This window comes from Sorex araneus, chromosome 3, assembly GCF_027595985.1.
Source record: "Sorex araneus isolate mSorAra2 chromosome 3, mSorAra2.pri, whole genome shotgun sequence".
Classification (NCBI taxonomy): Eukaryota; Metazoa; Chordata; class Mammalia; order Eulipotyphla; family Soricidae; genus Sorex; species Sorex araneus.
Genome location: NC_073304.1, coordinates 165,497,219 through 165,513,292, shown reverse-complemented (window position 1 = coordinate 165,513,292; position 16,074 = coordinate 165,497,219). Strand labels below are relative to the sequence as shown.

Genomic DNA, 16,074 nt, shown 5'->3' with positions numbered 1-16,074 from the left:
GATCTAACCTGAACTTGGGCCCAAAGCATGCCAGACCTCAGTTTCTCCAGCCCCATGTTTTAAAGAAAGGAAGAGGAGCTTGCTCTTCAAGGCCATGTTCCCCTTTGGGAATACATCTCGTCTGCATGTCTCTTAGCTTTTTCCACTCTAGGGAGGTCTGTGTTCTCTCAAACATGTATTTCCTCTCTTTCTCTCCCTCACATCTAAGTAAGTTTCATTCAGTCAAAACTATTTGGCTTCACACACACACACACAAATTGAAATTCAATAAAGAAATCAAAATGGCTTAGAATCTCACCGCTTTGGTATGTTGACCATGAAGGGCGTGAGGGAGCGGTCGGTGAAGTAGAGCACTTTTGTGCAGGTGCTGCTGACGGCCGGGGCGCTCTGGGAGTGAGGCAGCTCTGCAAGAGACGCTGTGGTCAGGACACTGGCACTGCCCCCCTCACTCCAGCTGTTCAGTATGCCCCAGGGGAGTGCAACCACCCACGGTTACCACACCACTTCCGTCCCTTTGCCAAATGCCACGTGCTTCGCACACTGATATCAGCACAGGGACCGTCAGTTCTCACCCATTCCAGGTACTTGCACAGAATTGCGACAGTCCAGCCAAGCACTGTAGCCAAGAACCCAGAGAGGTCCAGGAAGCCTGGCCAGGGCTGGGTGGACACAGCAAGAGCCACAGATGCTGAGCACAACTGGATGATGGAGGCTCAGTGAGAGAGAAGGCTCAAGCAACTCATGGAAAGAGAAATGAACGGGAGCAAATAACTCCAGAAATGCCCCCAATTCCAAGAGGCCCCGTGTCTCCAGCCTAAATGCTATAAGACCAGTCAGAAGAGGTGGCTCAGCCACAAAGCACATCCCTTCCTCGTGGGAGAATGTGGGTTCCACCCCAGCACTGCAGGAATAATCGCTGAGCACTGAGCCAGGAATAATTCCTGAGTACTGAGCCAGATTAGCCCCAAGCATGGCCATGTGTGCCTCCAAAACAAAACAATGAAAGTACACATAAACGAGAGTCGATGATGGGCAGAAGTAGATGACTCAAGGTGCTAGCCAGAGTAAACACTTTGTATATGGGAGCCCAATATTTTTTAACTTTTTTATTGAATCACTGTGAGATAGACCATCACAAAGCTGTTCATGATTGGATTTCGGTCATAGTGTTCCAACAACCATCCCTCTACCAGTGTACATTTCCCAGCACCAGTGTCCCCAGGTTCCCTCCCATCAGCCCCTACCTGCGCTTTTGATTTTCTTCTTTCTCTTTCTCTTTCTCTCTCTCTCTCTCTCTCTCTCTCTCTCTCTCTCTCTCTCTCTCTCTCTCTCTCTCTCTCTCTCTCCCCTCCCTCCCTCCATTCCCCTTTTGGGCATTTTGTATTGCAATATTGATCCTGAAAGGTTATCAAGAATATCCCTTACCTACATTTAACCCTCAGATCTTGTCCAGCTTGATCATTCCCAGCTATTATTGTCACAGCGGTCTCTTCTCTATCTTACCTACCCTCAGCCCCACACACACACTTGTGGATCATTCCAACCATTGACCAGTCCTCCTAACCTGTTTTTTCTGGCCATAAATATGAAGACTTCTACTATAGTTTTTGCATACCACAAATGAATGCAGTCATTCTATATCTGTGGGAATCCAATTTTGATCCCTGCCATCACCTGGTGTCCTGAACGCCATTAGGAAATAGCCCCCGAACAAACAAAAACATCAAATAAAGGGGACTAAATGGGACTGTGAGAGTGAAGCCCTTGGTCCCATTGGAAGTGAGTACACAGGAGTGGCTGAAACCATGGAGTCTATGGGATTATCTAATGAGAATATGGAAGTGAGACCAGGAAAGGCTTAGGTCTAGTGACCTGTTTCTCAACTTTCTCCAACCATGGTCCCCTTCTGACCTTGCTTTCTCCATGTGCCCACTACTAACCTACCAGCTGGTCCCCACTCTTGTGCTCACTCCCCTCCCCATTTATACAATTTTCACCTGTGGCCCCCTTGGAATATCCTGGGGGGCTACAGGGAGCCGTATGCACTTGTCTGTATCACCATGAAATCCCAGGATATATCAACATTAAAGGGTTAGACAGAGAAGGGGAAGGGAAGAGGATTGTTGCTTGTTCCCTAGCTACAGATTCAATGAGGTTCAGAACCAAATGTTCTGTGCTCATCTCTGGACCTCCAGTGTGTACCATGTAAGCAACAAAATGCTCAATGAATAACTGCTGAATGAATATTTGTAGCACTAAAGTTAAAAGTAAAGAAATATTTCCAGGGGCTGGAGCGATAGCACAGCAGGTAGGGCGTTTGCCTTGCACGCAGCCAACCCAGATTCAATTCCCAGCAACCCATATGGTCCCCCCCAGCACCGCCAAGAGTAATTCCTGAGTGCATGAGCCAGGAGTAACCCCTGTGCATTGCCGGGTGTGACCCAAAGAGAAAAAAAAAAAAGAAATGTTTCCAGAGGACTATCGATGACTAAGACACAGATGGGGCCAAGATGACAGCTCAAAGACTAAAGCACGGGCCTGGGATGCACGAGGCCCTGAGTTCAATCCCTAGCACGACAGCACCCTCCCCAGCTCCACCAGATGTGACTCTAGTGAGTTCCAAGCACTGCCGGGGTGTCCTCCCCAACCAAATAAATGCTTTAGAAAAGTCCAGAAAAGCTAAGGTTTGAAAAGTAACCATTTTGATTGGGCAAGAAGAAAATCAATAGTGGCCCCAGAGACGAACACAATGGGGAGTAACTTGAGTAAAAATCCAAAGAGTGACTAAGTAGAAATGGGACCAAAGAGTGAAAATAGAGCAAGTATACATAAGCCTTTCAGGAAGAGAAATAAATTGGGAGCTGGAGGACTAGCAGATTACACAAGTTTCTGAATCTTCAGATAGAAAGCCATCTGAGTTCATTTGTGAACACAGATTTTAGGTGACCCCTAGTTCAGAAGCAGTTGTGAATTAATCTGTAGTATTGTGTATACACACTACATAGACACAAAAGAATTTTTCCAGGAAGTTAGGGCTTTATCCGATTACTTTTCAAAAAAGAATGTCCAAATACTTAGACTAGGAACACTGGAAGCTTATAACACTATCCTAAAGAAAGGATAGAAGAGAAAAAAATAAAAGCCTCAAGAAAAGAGAGGTGGAGCCAGAGAGATAGTACAGCAGGTAGGGCTCTTGCCTTGCACGCAGCCAACCGGGGTTCAGTCCCTGAAATCCCATATGGTTCCCTGTGCACCACCAGGAGTGATTCCTTAGTGCAGAGCCAGCAGGAGTAAGCCCTGAGCATGGCCAGGTGTGGTCAGAAAAAAAGGATGAATAAAGAAGAAAGAAGAAAGAGGAGGATAAGGAGGAGGAAGAGGAGGAGAAGGAAGAGGAGAAGAAAAAGAAAGAAGGAAGAAGAAAAGAAGGAAGAAGAAGAAAAAGAAGAGGAAGAAAAGGAAGAAGAAAAAGAAGAAAAGAAGGAAGAAGAAAAAGAAGAGGAAGAAAAGGAAGAAGAAAGAAGGAAGAAGAAAAGAAGAGGGAGAAGAAGAAGAAGAAAAAGAAGAAGAAGAAGAAGAAGAAGAAGAAGAAGAAGAAGAAGAAGAAGAAGAAGAAGAAGAAGAAGAAGAAGAAGAAGAAGAAGAAGAAGAAGGAGAAGGAGAAGAAGGAAGGAAGAAGGAAGGAAGGAGGATGAGAAGAAGCAGAAGACAAGAGGAAGAGGAGGAGGAGGAGGAGGAAAAGGAGGAGGAAGAGGAGGAGGAGGAGGAGGAATAAAGAAACTAGAGGGGGTTGTTCCAAAATAATATCAAAAAATGAAGATGAAATCACATTTTTGTACTAACATAATTTGTTTCATTCCCAGAACAGATACATAATTCAAGAGGAAAAGCTATTCGCAGGCTTGAGAATGCCATTTTCTTTACAAAGTATATTATACTGTTAACATCGGTGCATATATGCTAAGTGTTATACTATTAAAGTGGTTTTTAAAATTAAAAAATAAAGTTAAACATGTAACATACAAAACTGGTTATGGTCCGCTTTTCACTAAACATTACTTTTGATATTTTTACTGTTTGGTGGGGGTTAGATGTTGGGGCCACACCCCATATTGCACAGGAACTATTCTTGGCTCTGTGCTCAGGAGTGACCCTATGGCAATGCCAGAGGACCGGATATGGTGCCACGGATCCAGACCAGAGTCCACTGCACTGCAGGCAAGTGTCTTACCGCTTATATTATCTCTCCAATCTCCATTTAGGCATTTTTAGATTATTCCCGAGTAAACTACAAAATATAAGGAAATTGGGGCATGGGGCTGGAGCAATAGCACAGCGGGTAGGGTGTATGCCTTGCATGCAGCCAACCCGAGTTCGATTCCCAGCATCCCATATGGTCCCCTGAGCACCTCCAGGAGTAATTCCTGAGTGCAGAGCCAGGAGTAACCCCTGTTCATCGCCGGGTGTGACCCAAAAAGCAAAAAAAAAAAAAATTGGGGCAGAAGGGATAGTACCACAGGTAGGATGCTTGCCTTGCACGTGGCCAGCCTGGGTTCAATCCCCAGCATCCCGTATCGTACCCTGAGCACCGCCAGGAGTGATCCCTGAGTGCAGAGCCTAAGGAGTAACTCTTAAGTATTTCTGAGTGTGGCCCAAAAACTAAAAGAAAAAAATGTAAATGCTATGAAAGCAAAAGGTAAGATACAAAGTAAAATAGAAAATACAGGCTGGATAGAGCTCCAAAATGCTAGAATATACGGGTGGGGGCAGGAGGTGGAGTGGAATGCAGTGCATTGAGCAAAGACTAGGTTCAAAACAAACTTCCTACTTATAGCCACTAGATGGCAAAATTACATTTGCAGAATTTAAACTAAATGATGTAAGCTCTCAGTTTTAAGGAAAATCCCCAAAGAAATTACACTATGTCCTCGAGGAAGACATGGAAATTTTCCGTGCTATTTAGAACTGTCAGGTGATCTGAATGTGTCTGATGATTTGTGTGTTTTCCACTGTTTTATATTTTACTTTGGTGTAAATGTTCTGGGCTTGTAAGCTTATTTCCCAGGGACATTTTATTTTATTTTGATTTGGGTGGCCACACCCAGCTATGCTGAGGAGTTACTCCTGGCTCTGCACTCAGGTATTATCCTAGTAGTGCTTAGGGTAACATATGGGTTACTGGGGATCAAACCTGGTTCTTCCCTCTACAAGGCCCTACCTGCTGTACTACCTCTCCGGCCCCTTTTCCCCAGGGATATTTTAGGATCTCTGAGTTAGCAGCACCTTGCATATGGCTAAAGTGGTACCTGTGATGGTAGTGGAGGTGGTGACATTGTATGTCTTCACAGTTCTACAAATAACCCAATTCTAGTATTGCTATAGAAACACCCAATTATAAGTGACATTAAGACAAGAAAAATATCAGCACCCCAAAATATTAGCAACATAGAGACATCAAATTTTGGATCTGTAATATGCTAGACATCATGACTGAGCACTAAAAGTACTTACTTGAATTTGTGGGCCAGGACTCCCGGTATTCATCATCTGCTTGACTTCTGGGTGACTTGCCACGAACCTGGGGAACCATACCACCCCCCCACCAAAAAAGTCACATTATGATTTTTAGGAAAAACAGTAAGAGAACTCAACTAAGAAATTCTAACCACGAGAAGACAGCTGAAATATGTTTTTATATATACTTCTCTGGCATATCGAGTACGCCACGGGTAGCTTGCCAGGCTCTGCCAAAAACTCGATACGCCAAAACCAGTAACAACGATGGTCCTCATTCCCCTGATCCTGAAAGAGCCCCCCATATGCCATCAGGCTAAACTAGCACGCAACAGAGATGAATGGAGATGTTACTGGCGCTCGCTCACTCGCTCGAGCAATTTGATGAACAACGGGATGACAGGGATACAGTGGTACAGTGATATACTTCTTCTCCAGTATTTAAAACTGGGGTTGTGTACCTGATTATAAAGGGTTTTAACTATCCAATGTGTTTTCCCAAATATTTCCTTGGTTTGTTGCCACCCTTGCTCATAGACGCAAGAGTGAGAGAAGCAGTAGAGAAAGGGCTTGGGGCAGAGATATGGGGTGGGGGTGAAGAGCCAGATTCCTCAGACCACCGTCAGATGGTTGCTGGGAGCCAGACATCTCAGCTCCACCGAAGAGGGAAACCAGGAGGAAAGCAAAGCAGAACTTCAGGGATATCTTCCCTCTGGGCTCTGCCTCCCGCTACGGGATCACTCACCCTTCTCTCCTGCTTCTTCAGCGTCTCCATGACGTGCAGGCGCTCCATGAGGCTGGAGATGCCCTGCTCCAGGCTGTCGATGGTGTGGTGCTGCGGGTCGTGCCCACTGAAGCTACTGCGCAGGCTCCGGAGGGCATCCCGCACAAGCTGCAGGTCACTGGTCTGTCAGCAAAAAATAAAATAAAATAAAAATAAAAGGGGCGGAGGGGGACAAGCCCGGTGATGTGGCCAGGGGCCAGGGCTATGTCACCCAACCACAGAGGCCAAATCTACAGAGCTTTTCTTTCTATTTTTTTTTGGGGGGTATGAGTTCTTTTGTTTTTGTTTTGGGGCCACACCCAGTGGTGCTCAGATGCACAAGTGGTTACACCTGGTTCTGTACTCAGGGATCATTCCTGGTAATGCTTGGGGCCACAAGGGATGCCGGGGATCAAACCCGCCAGGTGCAAGGCAAGCGTCTTCCCCGCTGTACTATCACTCCAGCTCCCATCTTCATTTTTTTTGTGTGTGTGCTTTTTTGGGTCATACCCAGCAATGCTCAGGGGTTACTCCTGGCTTTGCATTCAGGAATTACTCCTGGTAGTGCTTGGGGGACCATATGGGATACCAGGGATTGAACCCGGGTTGGCCGCATGCAAGGCAAACACCCTACCCGCTGTACTGTCATTCTGGCCCCCATCTTCATATTTTGAGGGAGGAGGTGTGTAAGCTGTGGGGTAATGCCTCACATCTACAGGGAACCCAGTTCCTGGCGCTCCCCAGGCCCCTCTTCTCTTGCCAGAGGGAAGAGATGGGTCAGTTCTCAAACTCTAGCAACTTACCCCTCTGTGGGTAACAGAAGCAGCCCCTTTTCCTGCCACGCCTGGGAGGAAGCCATTGCTCTGAGAGGTGTGGCTATTGTGGTTGGTCACCTAGAGCCACAAGAACAAAGGACACTTTGTTCAAAGGGACAATTACACATCGAGATGTCCCCCATACTCTTTCTTCCCCACACCTATCACTTCCGGAACAAGGGACGAGTCGAATATTGGTTTCAAGTTATCTGCCGAAATGCAAGTTTTGCAGCAGTATTCCCGGGACCGGACACCGAGTGGGTGTCAAATGCAGAGTAAATAAACTGGGAACCTCAGTTGGAGGTCCCCAATCCCACCTGGGCCCTGGAGGCGGGGCGGGAGTACACTCCCCAGCCATCAGAACGGCTACTGTGGTTACTAGGTGTTGGTGCACACAGCAACAGCAGGGCTATGCTTGGTTCTCGGTACAAGCACCACCATTTGTATATCCTCTGTCAGGACAATGCCCACATCCCATTTTCCAGATGAGTCTCTCTTCAAAGGTGTGGAAACTAAACTCTACTGTGGTGTGAAATAAGGTCACACCACAGTAGAGAGTGGTAACGCTGGAATAGGAATCTTAAAAGAGTTTTTCTTTTAATGCTGGAAGCAGCCCTCTTCACCTCCTCACCAGCCACCTACGAAGCTGATGGAGCCTGGGATGAGCCCTGACTCAGAAGCAAGGCCTCCCTCCCTCTCTGCCCGGGGAAGTGTGGGCTGGGGAAGGCGGCACTGTTACCTCCTCTGCCCCTCTCTTCATACAGTGAGCCAAGAGGACATCTTTGTGCTCCAGCTCCCGCTCGAGATCCACCTGAAAATCAGAGGCGACATCAGCAGGGAGCGCTGCAGGCCGGGGCGAAGCCAGGGGCTGCCGACGTCCCACCTGCTGGTAACTGGCCTCCGATAGCTTCCGCAGTGCTTCTTCCAACTTTGCCTGGTGCTGCTGGAGGAGGCGGTCCTTCTGCCCCAGCTCTTTCTGCAAGAAAGATCATGACATACCATGAGCCTCGGGGCCCAGCCTCTGCGAGATGGCGGCTGCCCCAGGGTGACACGACCCAGCACAGCTAACACTCGCTGGGTTCTGGAAGGGTCAGGAGGAAAGCTGCCGTGTGCCCTCAGAGCCAGTTAGGGCGAAAGCTGAAGATGGAACTGGGGGGCTGGAGAGATGGCTCCAAGCGTGAGTGTGGGCCTAGCACCTTCAAGGCTGTGGGGTCAATTCCTGGTGCTGCATGGCCCCCGGAGCACTGCCAAGGGCAGCTCTGGTGGCAGCACAGCCAGGAGTGCTACTCACACACTCACAAGTTTAGACAGACAAATTGGAGTTTCCAGACACACATACACACAAACATACACATACTGGAGTTTCTAAACACACACACAGAGAGGAGTTTCCAGACAAACACATACATACAAATTGGAGTTTACATATACATTCTCACACAAACTGGAGTTTCCAGACAAGCACACACACACACACACACACACACACACACACACACACACACACAAACTAGAGTTTATGTACACATACAAACTGGAGTTCCCAGACACATACACACATACACATATGATATGAACTGGAGTTTCCAGACTCCTCACTCTATGCCCCCCTTGTCATGCTATCTGTCCTTCAGGATTAGAGAATCAGGCAGCAGTTTTCCCCTGCAGCTCTCCAGAAAGCAAGAATGAGAGCAGAGCACTTAAACCTTCTTTGGGCAACAAGCTGTTCATAAAAGGCCACATGGAAATCATTTTCCAACTGATGTTCGGTCTTACTTTATATTCTCCCAGTAGCTGGTTCCTTTCCTCTAGCTTCCTCTGCAGATCCATCTGTCAGAAAAAGAAGGAAGAATTGATTGGCCTGGGGCTTGACAATCCCACAGAAACCAGTTATCCAGCAGCCAGAGTCGATGTCGGCAGCTGCAGGACAGAACTGAGAGGTCAAAAAAAAAAAAAAACCACACATAAAGAGGATGGATCAACAGTGCAGTGGGTAGGACACTTGCTTGCATGCAACTGACTTGGGTTTGATCCCCAGCACCCCACATGGTCCCCAGAGCCTGCCAGTAATAATTCCTGAATACAGAGCCAGGAGTGATCCCCCAAGCATCGCCACATGTGACCCAAAACAAAGGGCAAACAATCAGATGGTAGGTGCACAAATTAGCCTCAGTTGTCTCAGTCTCAAGTTGAAGGGTGGAAGGGCAGTGTCAGGTGACTGCATACCTGGGAACAGAGATGAGACTGAGAGAATAAATAACTGCAGGACTAGGATAGGCATCCCAGAAGAAAGACGAGCGATGGGCCAGGACTTTGCCCAGGGCCCTACGGTCTTTGCTAGCGGGCCTTGGTGAGGTCAGAGTACATTCATTTAACTCACATTCTGGTTGTGCAGCTCATCTTTGTCCATATTCGCCCTCAGTAGCTCCTGTTTGAGCTGAAGAACTGAGGTGTCCTGCTGAGCCAACCTCTGCTGCAAGGCATCCTGGGAAAGGAGGCACTGTCGTTATTGTGGTGCCACTCTGGCTAGCAGCCCACTAGCGGGACAAGCTGTTCAAACCCTGCCTGCACCTCCAGCATGACTTCCAGTGAACTGGGAGACAAAAGGGAGAGAAGGGTCTGGCCATGGGAAGTGAGCGGCGGGTGTTCTGTCACCTTCTAGGCCTCCAGCATCTCAGAGATCATCCTACAAGCAGACTGTGGCATGATTCCTCCTCCACGTATGACTCATCCTCCCCTCCACTGCCCTGCTGGCAGCACAGGCTCTGGAGAGGAGCAGCGCCCTCGGTCAGACTGTGCCAGGTGCCAATGACAAGCCCCCCACTTTCTCTCCTGTGACCTCGGACAGTGCTCCCCGCCGCTTGTCACCCTGGCGTCCTCATATCTATCATGGACACAGAAACCGCCCTCCTCCTTGTCCAGTCCCAGCTTTCTCGTGGGCAGGGCCATCACTGCCCAGCTCTCTGTTTATCCAGACACACCAGGTTCAGACCCACCTGCTGGGCAGAGTCGACCATGATTCTGCCTCTGTCACCCCCTTGGCCACGGGTGCACCACACACAGGGACTGAATTTTCACGCTCAGAACTGCTCCTTGTTGGGGGCCAGAGCAATAGTACAGAGGGTAGGGCATTTGCCTCGCACATGGCCAACCCAGGTTCAATCCCCGGCATCCCACGTGGTCCCCCTCCCCCCCGCTGGCACTGCCAGGAGTGATGCCTGAGTGCAGAGCCAGGAGTAACTCCTGAGCATCACCGGGTGTGACCCCCCAAAAAAAAAAGAAAGAACTGGGGGCTGGAGAGATAGCACAGCGGGTAGGGCGTTTGCCTTGCACGCGGCCGACCCGGGTTCAAATCCCAGCATCCCATATGGTCCTCTGAGCACAGCCAGGGGTAATTCCTGAGTGCAGAGCCAGGAGTAACCCCTGTGCATCACCAGGTGTGACCCAAAAAGCAAAAAAAAAAAAAAAAAAGAACTGCTCCTGGACTACTGATGGATGGTTCTTTTTCCCAGTGTCCAGTTTTCAGTTTCTCCACAGCTTGGACCTTCTGAGTTTCAACTATGCCTATCAAAGGTGTGCCTGGGGGCTGGAGCTATAGAATGACCGGCAGGGCATTTGCCTTGCATGCAGCTGACCAGGGGTTCAATCCCCAGCATCCCATATGGTCCCCTGAGCATCGCCAGGAGTAATTCCTGAATGCAGAGCTAGTAGTAACCCCTGTGCATCGCCCATGTGTGACTCAAAAATCCAAAAAGAAAAAAAAAGAAAGGTGGACAAGGCACTGGGGAGGTAGCTCCGAGGGCTGAAGAGCACACCTGATCCTCACCACCACATGGTCACCCGAGCCTGTGGCCTTCATGGTCCCACGGGGTCCAGGTCCACACAGCTGAACTGAGCATCATCGGGAATGGCCCGCAGGCTCCCCCCCAAATACCCGCAACACACAGCTGGGAGACAAACACGGATCTGTGAGGGTCAGCCGACCATGTTCCTCCACCTCGTGATTTCAAATGGAACTGTGGCCTGGGGCTGCAGAGCATGACACAGCCCTGCTGATCTCTCCACGGGCCCTGCAGAAGCAACGTGGGCTCTAGACAGAAAGGGAGCCTCAAACGAGCCATCTGCCACGAGAACACCGCAGAGGCGGCCTCAGCTGTGGCTGGCGCCAGGAGCTCAGAGGAACGGCTCCCAGTGGGTGCTCCAGGAGCTGTCGGGGAGCAGAGGGGAGTGGATGGGCTTCTGGAAATAAAATTAGCACTTCCTGTCCACAGCTGTGCTGGGGCTCCAACCCAGGGCCTCACACACGGAAGGCAAGTGCTGTGCTGCTGAGCTACACGTCCACGGCCCTGGGGTTAAAATTCTCAACTCTTTTTAGGTCACTCACATTAGGACCCTGTTAACTTGGGCCCCTTTAACTTGTGACTATTCCCCGTGACCCAGACAACAGCAGAGCACTTCTCAAACCTTCAGGTCCACAGAGTATGTTTTGGTTCAGTTTTGGTTTTGGGGGGCTACACCTGGCAGTGCTTAGGGCTTACTCCTAGCTCTGTGCTCAAGGATTATTCCTGAGGCTGGGGAGTGGGGGGGCATCTATGGTGCCAGGGATCGAACCCAGGTCTGCTATGTGCCAGGCAAACACTTCACCCTCTGTACTATGGCTCCGGTGACTTCTTCTTTTTTTTTTTTTTTTTAACTTTAATCCATCTGAACGTTACCGACCATTCAGAAAGTAAAGTCCCTGAAGATGTATCTCTTATAGGGGTCACAGGCAGTGGAGCCCCAGGGCCTCAGGGTTGCAAAGCTGTTTGGTGCTCAGGCCTGGAGAGACACAGAGGCCACACAGCTGGGGATCAAACTCAGAACCTCACACACACTGGGCATGCGCTCTACCACTCGAGTTAGAGTTTGGCGGCCCCAAACATATTTCCTTTTCTAATGGACTTTGTTCTCCACCCCCCCCCGCCCTTCCATGGAACTTTTTATTTAGGCACCATGACTTACAATACTGTTTATTATAATAGGGTTTCCGGTATTTGCTGTTCAAGGACTTCCTTCTTTAGAATTAAAAGAAATGGATTTTTAAAATTTTCTGTTTTTAGGTCTGGAGTGAAAGCACAGCAGGGAGAGTGTTTGCCTTGCATGCGGCCAACCCGGGTTTGATTCCCAGCATCCCATTTGGTCCCCCGAGCACCGCCAGGAGTAATTCCTGAGTGCAGAGCCAGGAGAAATTCTGGGCATTGCCGGGTCCCAAAAAGCAAGAAAATAATAATACTATATTAACTATTACTGTTTTTAGGTCAAAACAGTAATTTTTAATATATATATTAATGTATAATATATATAGGAAGGGCTTCTCATAGAAGCAGATTGGTGGGAGGGAGGCAAATGGGGCTGAGGCACTGGTGGAGCGAAGTGAACACTGGTGGAGGAATCAGTGTTGTAAAACTGTATGTCTGAAACCTAACCATGGGGCCGGAGTGATAGTACAGCAAGGCAGGGCATTTGCCTTATACGCGGCCAACCCGGGTTCAATCCCCAGCATCCCAATATGGTCCCCCAAGTACTGCCAGGAATGTAATTTCTGAGTGCAGAGTCAAGAGTAACCACTGAGCATCACTGGGTGTGACCCCCCCCAAAAAAAAGAATCCTAATCATTAATAACTTTGCAATTTCACAGTGACTTAAAAAATAAAATTTTTTGGCATCTAGAAATAAGATGACACAGAAAGTGAGGGTTGCCCAAGCCATCATGATAGGAAACAAGCCCCAGGAAAATCAAGCTCTGCTCCTGCCCCAGCACTCTCCAGACTGAAAGCACAGGCCAGTGAGACAGGACAGGAGGCTCTAACCCCGCCTCCCTGCACCTCTCTTCACTGAGGCCACCTTCCCCTCGGAGAGCACTTCCTTCCGTCCAAGCATCTTCCTTCTTACCTTGATCCCCTGCAAGTTCCTGGCTTCTTGTTTACATTTCAGCAGCTCCTTCTGTAAACCAAATATAGTTAGATCAGAGGGGAGCATCTGTGCTGTCTCGGCAGCATTACCTCATCTGCCAGTAATAACACAACACTCAGATCATCAGGCCGTGCAAAATTAACTCTGTGGAGGCAGAGAGCAGGTTTGGATGGGAAGACTGTGGAGGCAAAAGAAAGACAGGGCCACTGCACTCTAGCCAGGTGGCACCCAGGACCAAAGACTAGGCAGAAGGGTCTTGCCAAGAAAGACAGCAGGCCAAAACAATGGCACAGAGGGGAGGGTCCTTGCCTTGTATGTGGCTGACCCGGGTTCTATCATCAGAACCACAGAAGGTCTCCCAAGCCCAGTCAGGAGTGATTCCTGAGCACAGAGCCAGGAGTAAGCTTTGAGCACTGCTGGGCACATCCCTCAAAAACAAACAAACAAAAAACAGAAGATATCGAATATCCCCACAGGCCCTCATTCCTATCTCAGACCAACTATCATCTTCACTGTGAGGGAAGTTTCAGCACAAAATTCAAAATCTCTCTCACTATGGGGCTGGAGCAATAGCACAGCGGGTAGGGCGTTTGCCTTGCACGCGGCCGACCCGGGTTCTATTCCCAGCATCCCATATGGTCCCCTGAGCACCGCCAGGGGTAATTCCTGAGTGCAGAGCCAGGAGCAACCCCTGTGCATCGCCGGGTGTGACCCAAAAAGCAAAAAAAAAAAAAAAAAATCTCTCTCACTGAAATGTGTGATCACTCTTTATGCCTACTCCTAATGCCAGCAAACCCTTGTTACAGGATTCTGATTCTCTCAGTCCTCAATCCTCGTCTGCAATAGATTGAAAGTACATTTTATCATTACTAGGGAAAAGGCTTCAGGAGCAGAGGACCCACAGGGCAGGACCCCCTCTCTTCGCTTCCTCTTGCATCACAGCAAGAGTTTGGAATAACAGACCTAAAAAATGGAAATTTTGAACCTGGACCTTCTCCAGGTGGGTCCCAATGTTACCTTATTAAAAGGTTACTGTGGTGAGTGTGTGCATGCCACACGTATATGCTTCTGGGGAGAGAACTCATGGTCTTGTCAATACACTTATGACTCCAAGAAAAGTAGGAACCACTACCTAGAATAATTCTGGGAAATATATATTAGAAAAAACTTATCACAAAAAATTCAATCTATTTGAAATTTTTAATTAATAAAAGAAAAACTATGAAAAAGGCGAAAGTGTCCTGCCATACCTTTAGGTCCTGATTTTCCTCCATACTCTGATCCAGACGACTTTGGATTATGATCTGAAAGCAAAAGGAGATGATTATATATGGTGTGAAATGCAGAATTAATTCATTAATAAGCATTTATTGACTTTTTCCTGGGGGGGGCACATCCAGCGATGCTCAGGGGTTGCTTCTGGTCAGCTGTAAGTAAGGCAAGTGCCTTACCCACTATACTATCACTCCAGCCCAATAAGCATTTATTGAGCACCTACTATACAGGAGTCCAGTATTATAAGAACAGAGAAGAACGGGACACAGATCTGGCCCTCTCACATAAGTTATGTCCTGGGTAGCACAAGCAGAAAATATGAATACCATTTAGAATGGGTAAGGGGCTAGGGGATCATGACAAGAGATAAAGTAAGAGAGGAAAACAGACACAGGAGTAAGGTCAAGAAAGGCCAGTGAGGATAATGGTGAAGTGAATGAAAAGTTTTCAGCAAAGGAACAAAACCTGAAGTATTTCTCTAAGGGAAATCATTCTTGCTGTTATATAGAAAGTACAGCAAGTAGGGCATGTGTCTTGCTGACCTGGGTTTGATGATCCCTATATGGCGCAGGAGTCACTGAGCACCTTTGGGTGTGACCAAAACAAACACACAAACAACCCCATTACCAGAGAGAGAGAGAGAGAGAGAGAGAAAGAGAGAGAGAGAGAGAGTTTATGGACAGGAGAGGAATCAGAAATCTTTAGGCAGCCTGTTAGAACAAACACTTGGATGAAGCCTGGATTCAAGTAGCAACTATGAAAAGGGGAAAAACTGAATGAAGAGATTGTTCTGTTTTGTTTTGTGGCCACATCGGTGTTGCTCAAGGGTTATTCCTGCCTCTGTGCTCAGGGATCACTCCTGGCAGGGCTGGGGGGACCCTATGGGGTGCCGGGGATCAAGTCTGGGTCTGCCGCCTGCAAGGCAAGTGCCCTACCCACTGTACTATCACTCTGGCCCTGGATGAAGAGATTTAAAGTGAACGAAGGGGCCAGGACATAGCTCAGGGGTTGGGACAAGGGCCTGGCATGCACTAGTGTGGCCCTGCTGGTGCCCAGCATCACGGGGCAGCAACACCGGGCAAGCAGCAGCAGAGCCAGCACTGCCTGGGAGGCCCCAGAAGAGTGAACCGACAAAGCCTGGTGGATGGTCCAGAAGGAAGGGCCAGAAGGGATTTATCCCCTGCGGTGGGGGCAGGCTTCGGGGGCCGCTGGGAAAAGTGAAGACAATGGTGGAGGGAAGGTGTAATGGCAGCGGGACTGGGGTTGGAGTACTCAATGCCTGTATCATCGTGCCTATATGATCATCATGGATGACTTTGTATCATCATGCCTGTATAATCATCATGAATGATTTTATAAGCCACAGTGTTTATATGAAGTGTGAAGAGAAAATTGGAAAAAAAAATTTTTTTAAAAGAAAGGGATGTATTCATATTTCAGCTTTTAGTATTTGGGATGGTGGCAAGTGGTCAGACAGACTCAAAAAAAGGGCAAATTGGGCCAGAGCAACAGAACAGCAGGTAGGGCGTTCAATCCCCGGCATCCCATAGGATCCCCTGAGCACCGCCAGGTGTAATTCCCGAATGCAGAGCCAGGAGGAACCCCTGAATGTGGCCAGTGTGACCCAAAAAGCCAAAAATAACACAATAAAAGGGCAAGTTCTTCTGATGTGAGAGACGAGGACGAGAGAGCAAAGCTGCTTAACTTCGCACTCGCTGGCATGGAAGCACTCAGGGGACAGAGGACGAAGAGCTGAGC

At 48.5% G+C, this 16,074-nt stretch overlaps 1 protein-coding gene across 4 annotated transcripts in view; it reads right to left on the bottom strand.

Annotated features, from left to right (window-relative positions):
- The window catches only part of DIXDC1 (DIX domain containing 1), an 86,488-nt gene that overhangs the window by 8,993 nt on the left and 61,421 nt on the right, over positions 1-16,074 (bottom strand). For all 4 annotated transcript variants that reach the window (XM_055130337.1, XM_004604687.2, XM_055130338.1 and 1 more), the window contains 10 exons: positions 14,292-14,345; positions 13,021-13,071; positions 9,470-9,574; positions 8,866-8,919; positions 7,973-8,065; positions 7,829-7,900; positions 7,078-7,167; positions 6,257-6,418; positions 5,509-5,575; positions 299-404 (listed from right to left, as the gene is read on the bottom strand). In XM_055130337.1, the coding sequence (XP_054986312.1) occupies positions 299-404; positions 5,509-5,575; positions 6,257-6,418; positions 7,078-7,167; positions 7,829-7,900; positions 7,973-8,065; positions 8,866-8,919; positions 9,470-9,574; positions 13,021-13,071; positions 14,292-14,345 (854 nt within the window). The remainder of the gene's footprint in view (positions 1-298; positions 405-5,508; positions 5,576-6,256; positions 6,419-7,077; positions 7,168-7,828; positions 7,901-7,972; positions 8,066-8,865; positions 8,920-9,469; positions 9,575-13,020; positions 13,072-14,291; positions 14,346-16,074) is intronic.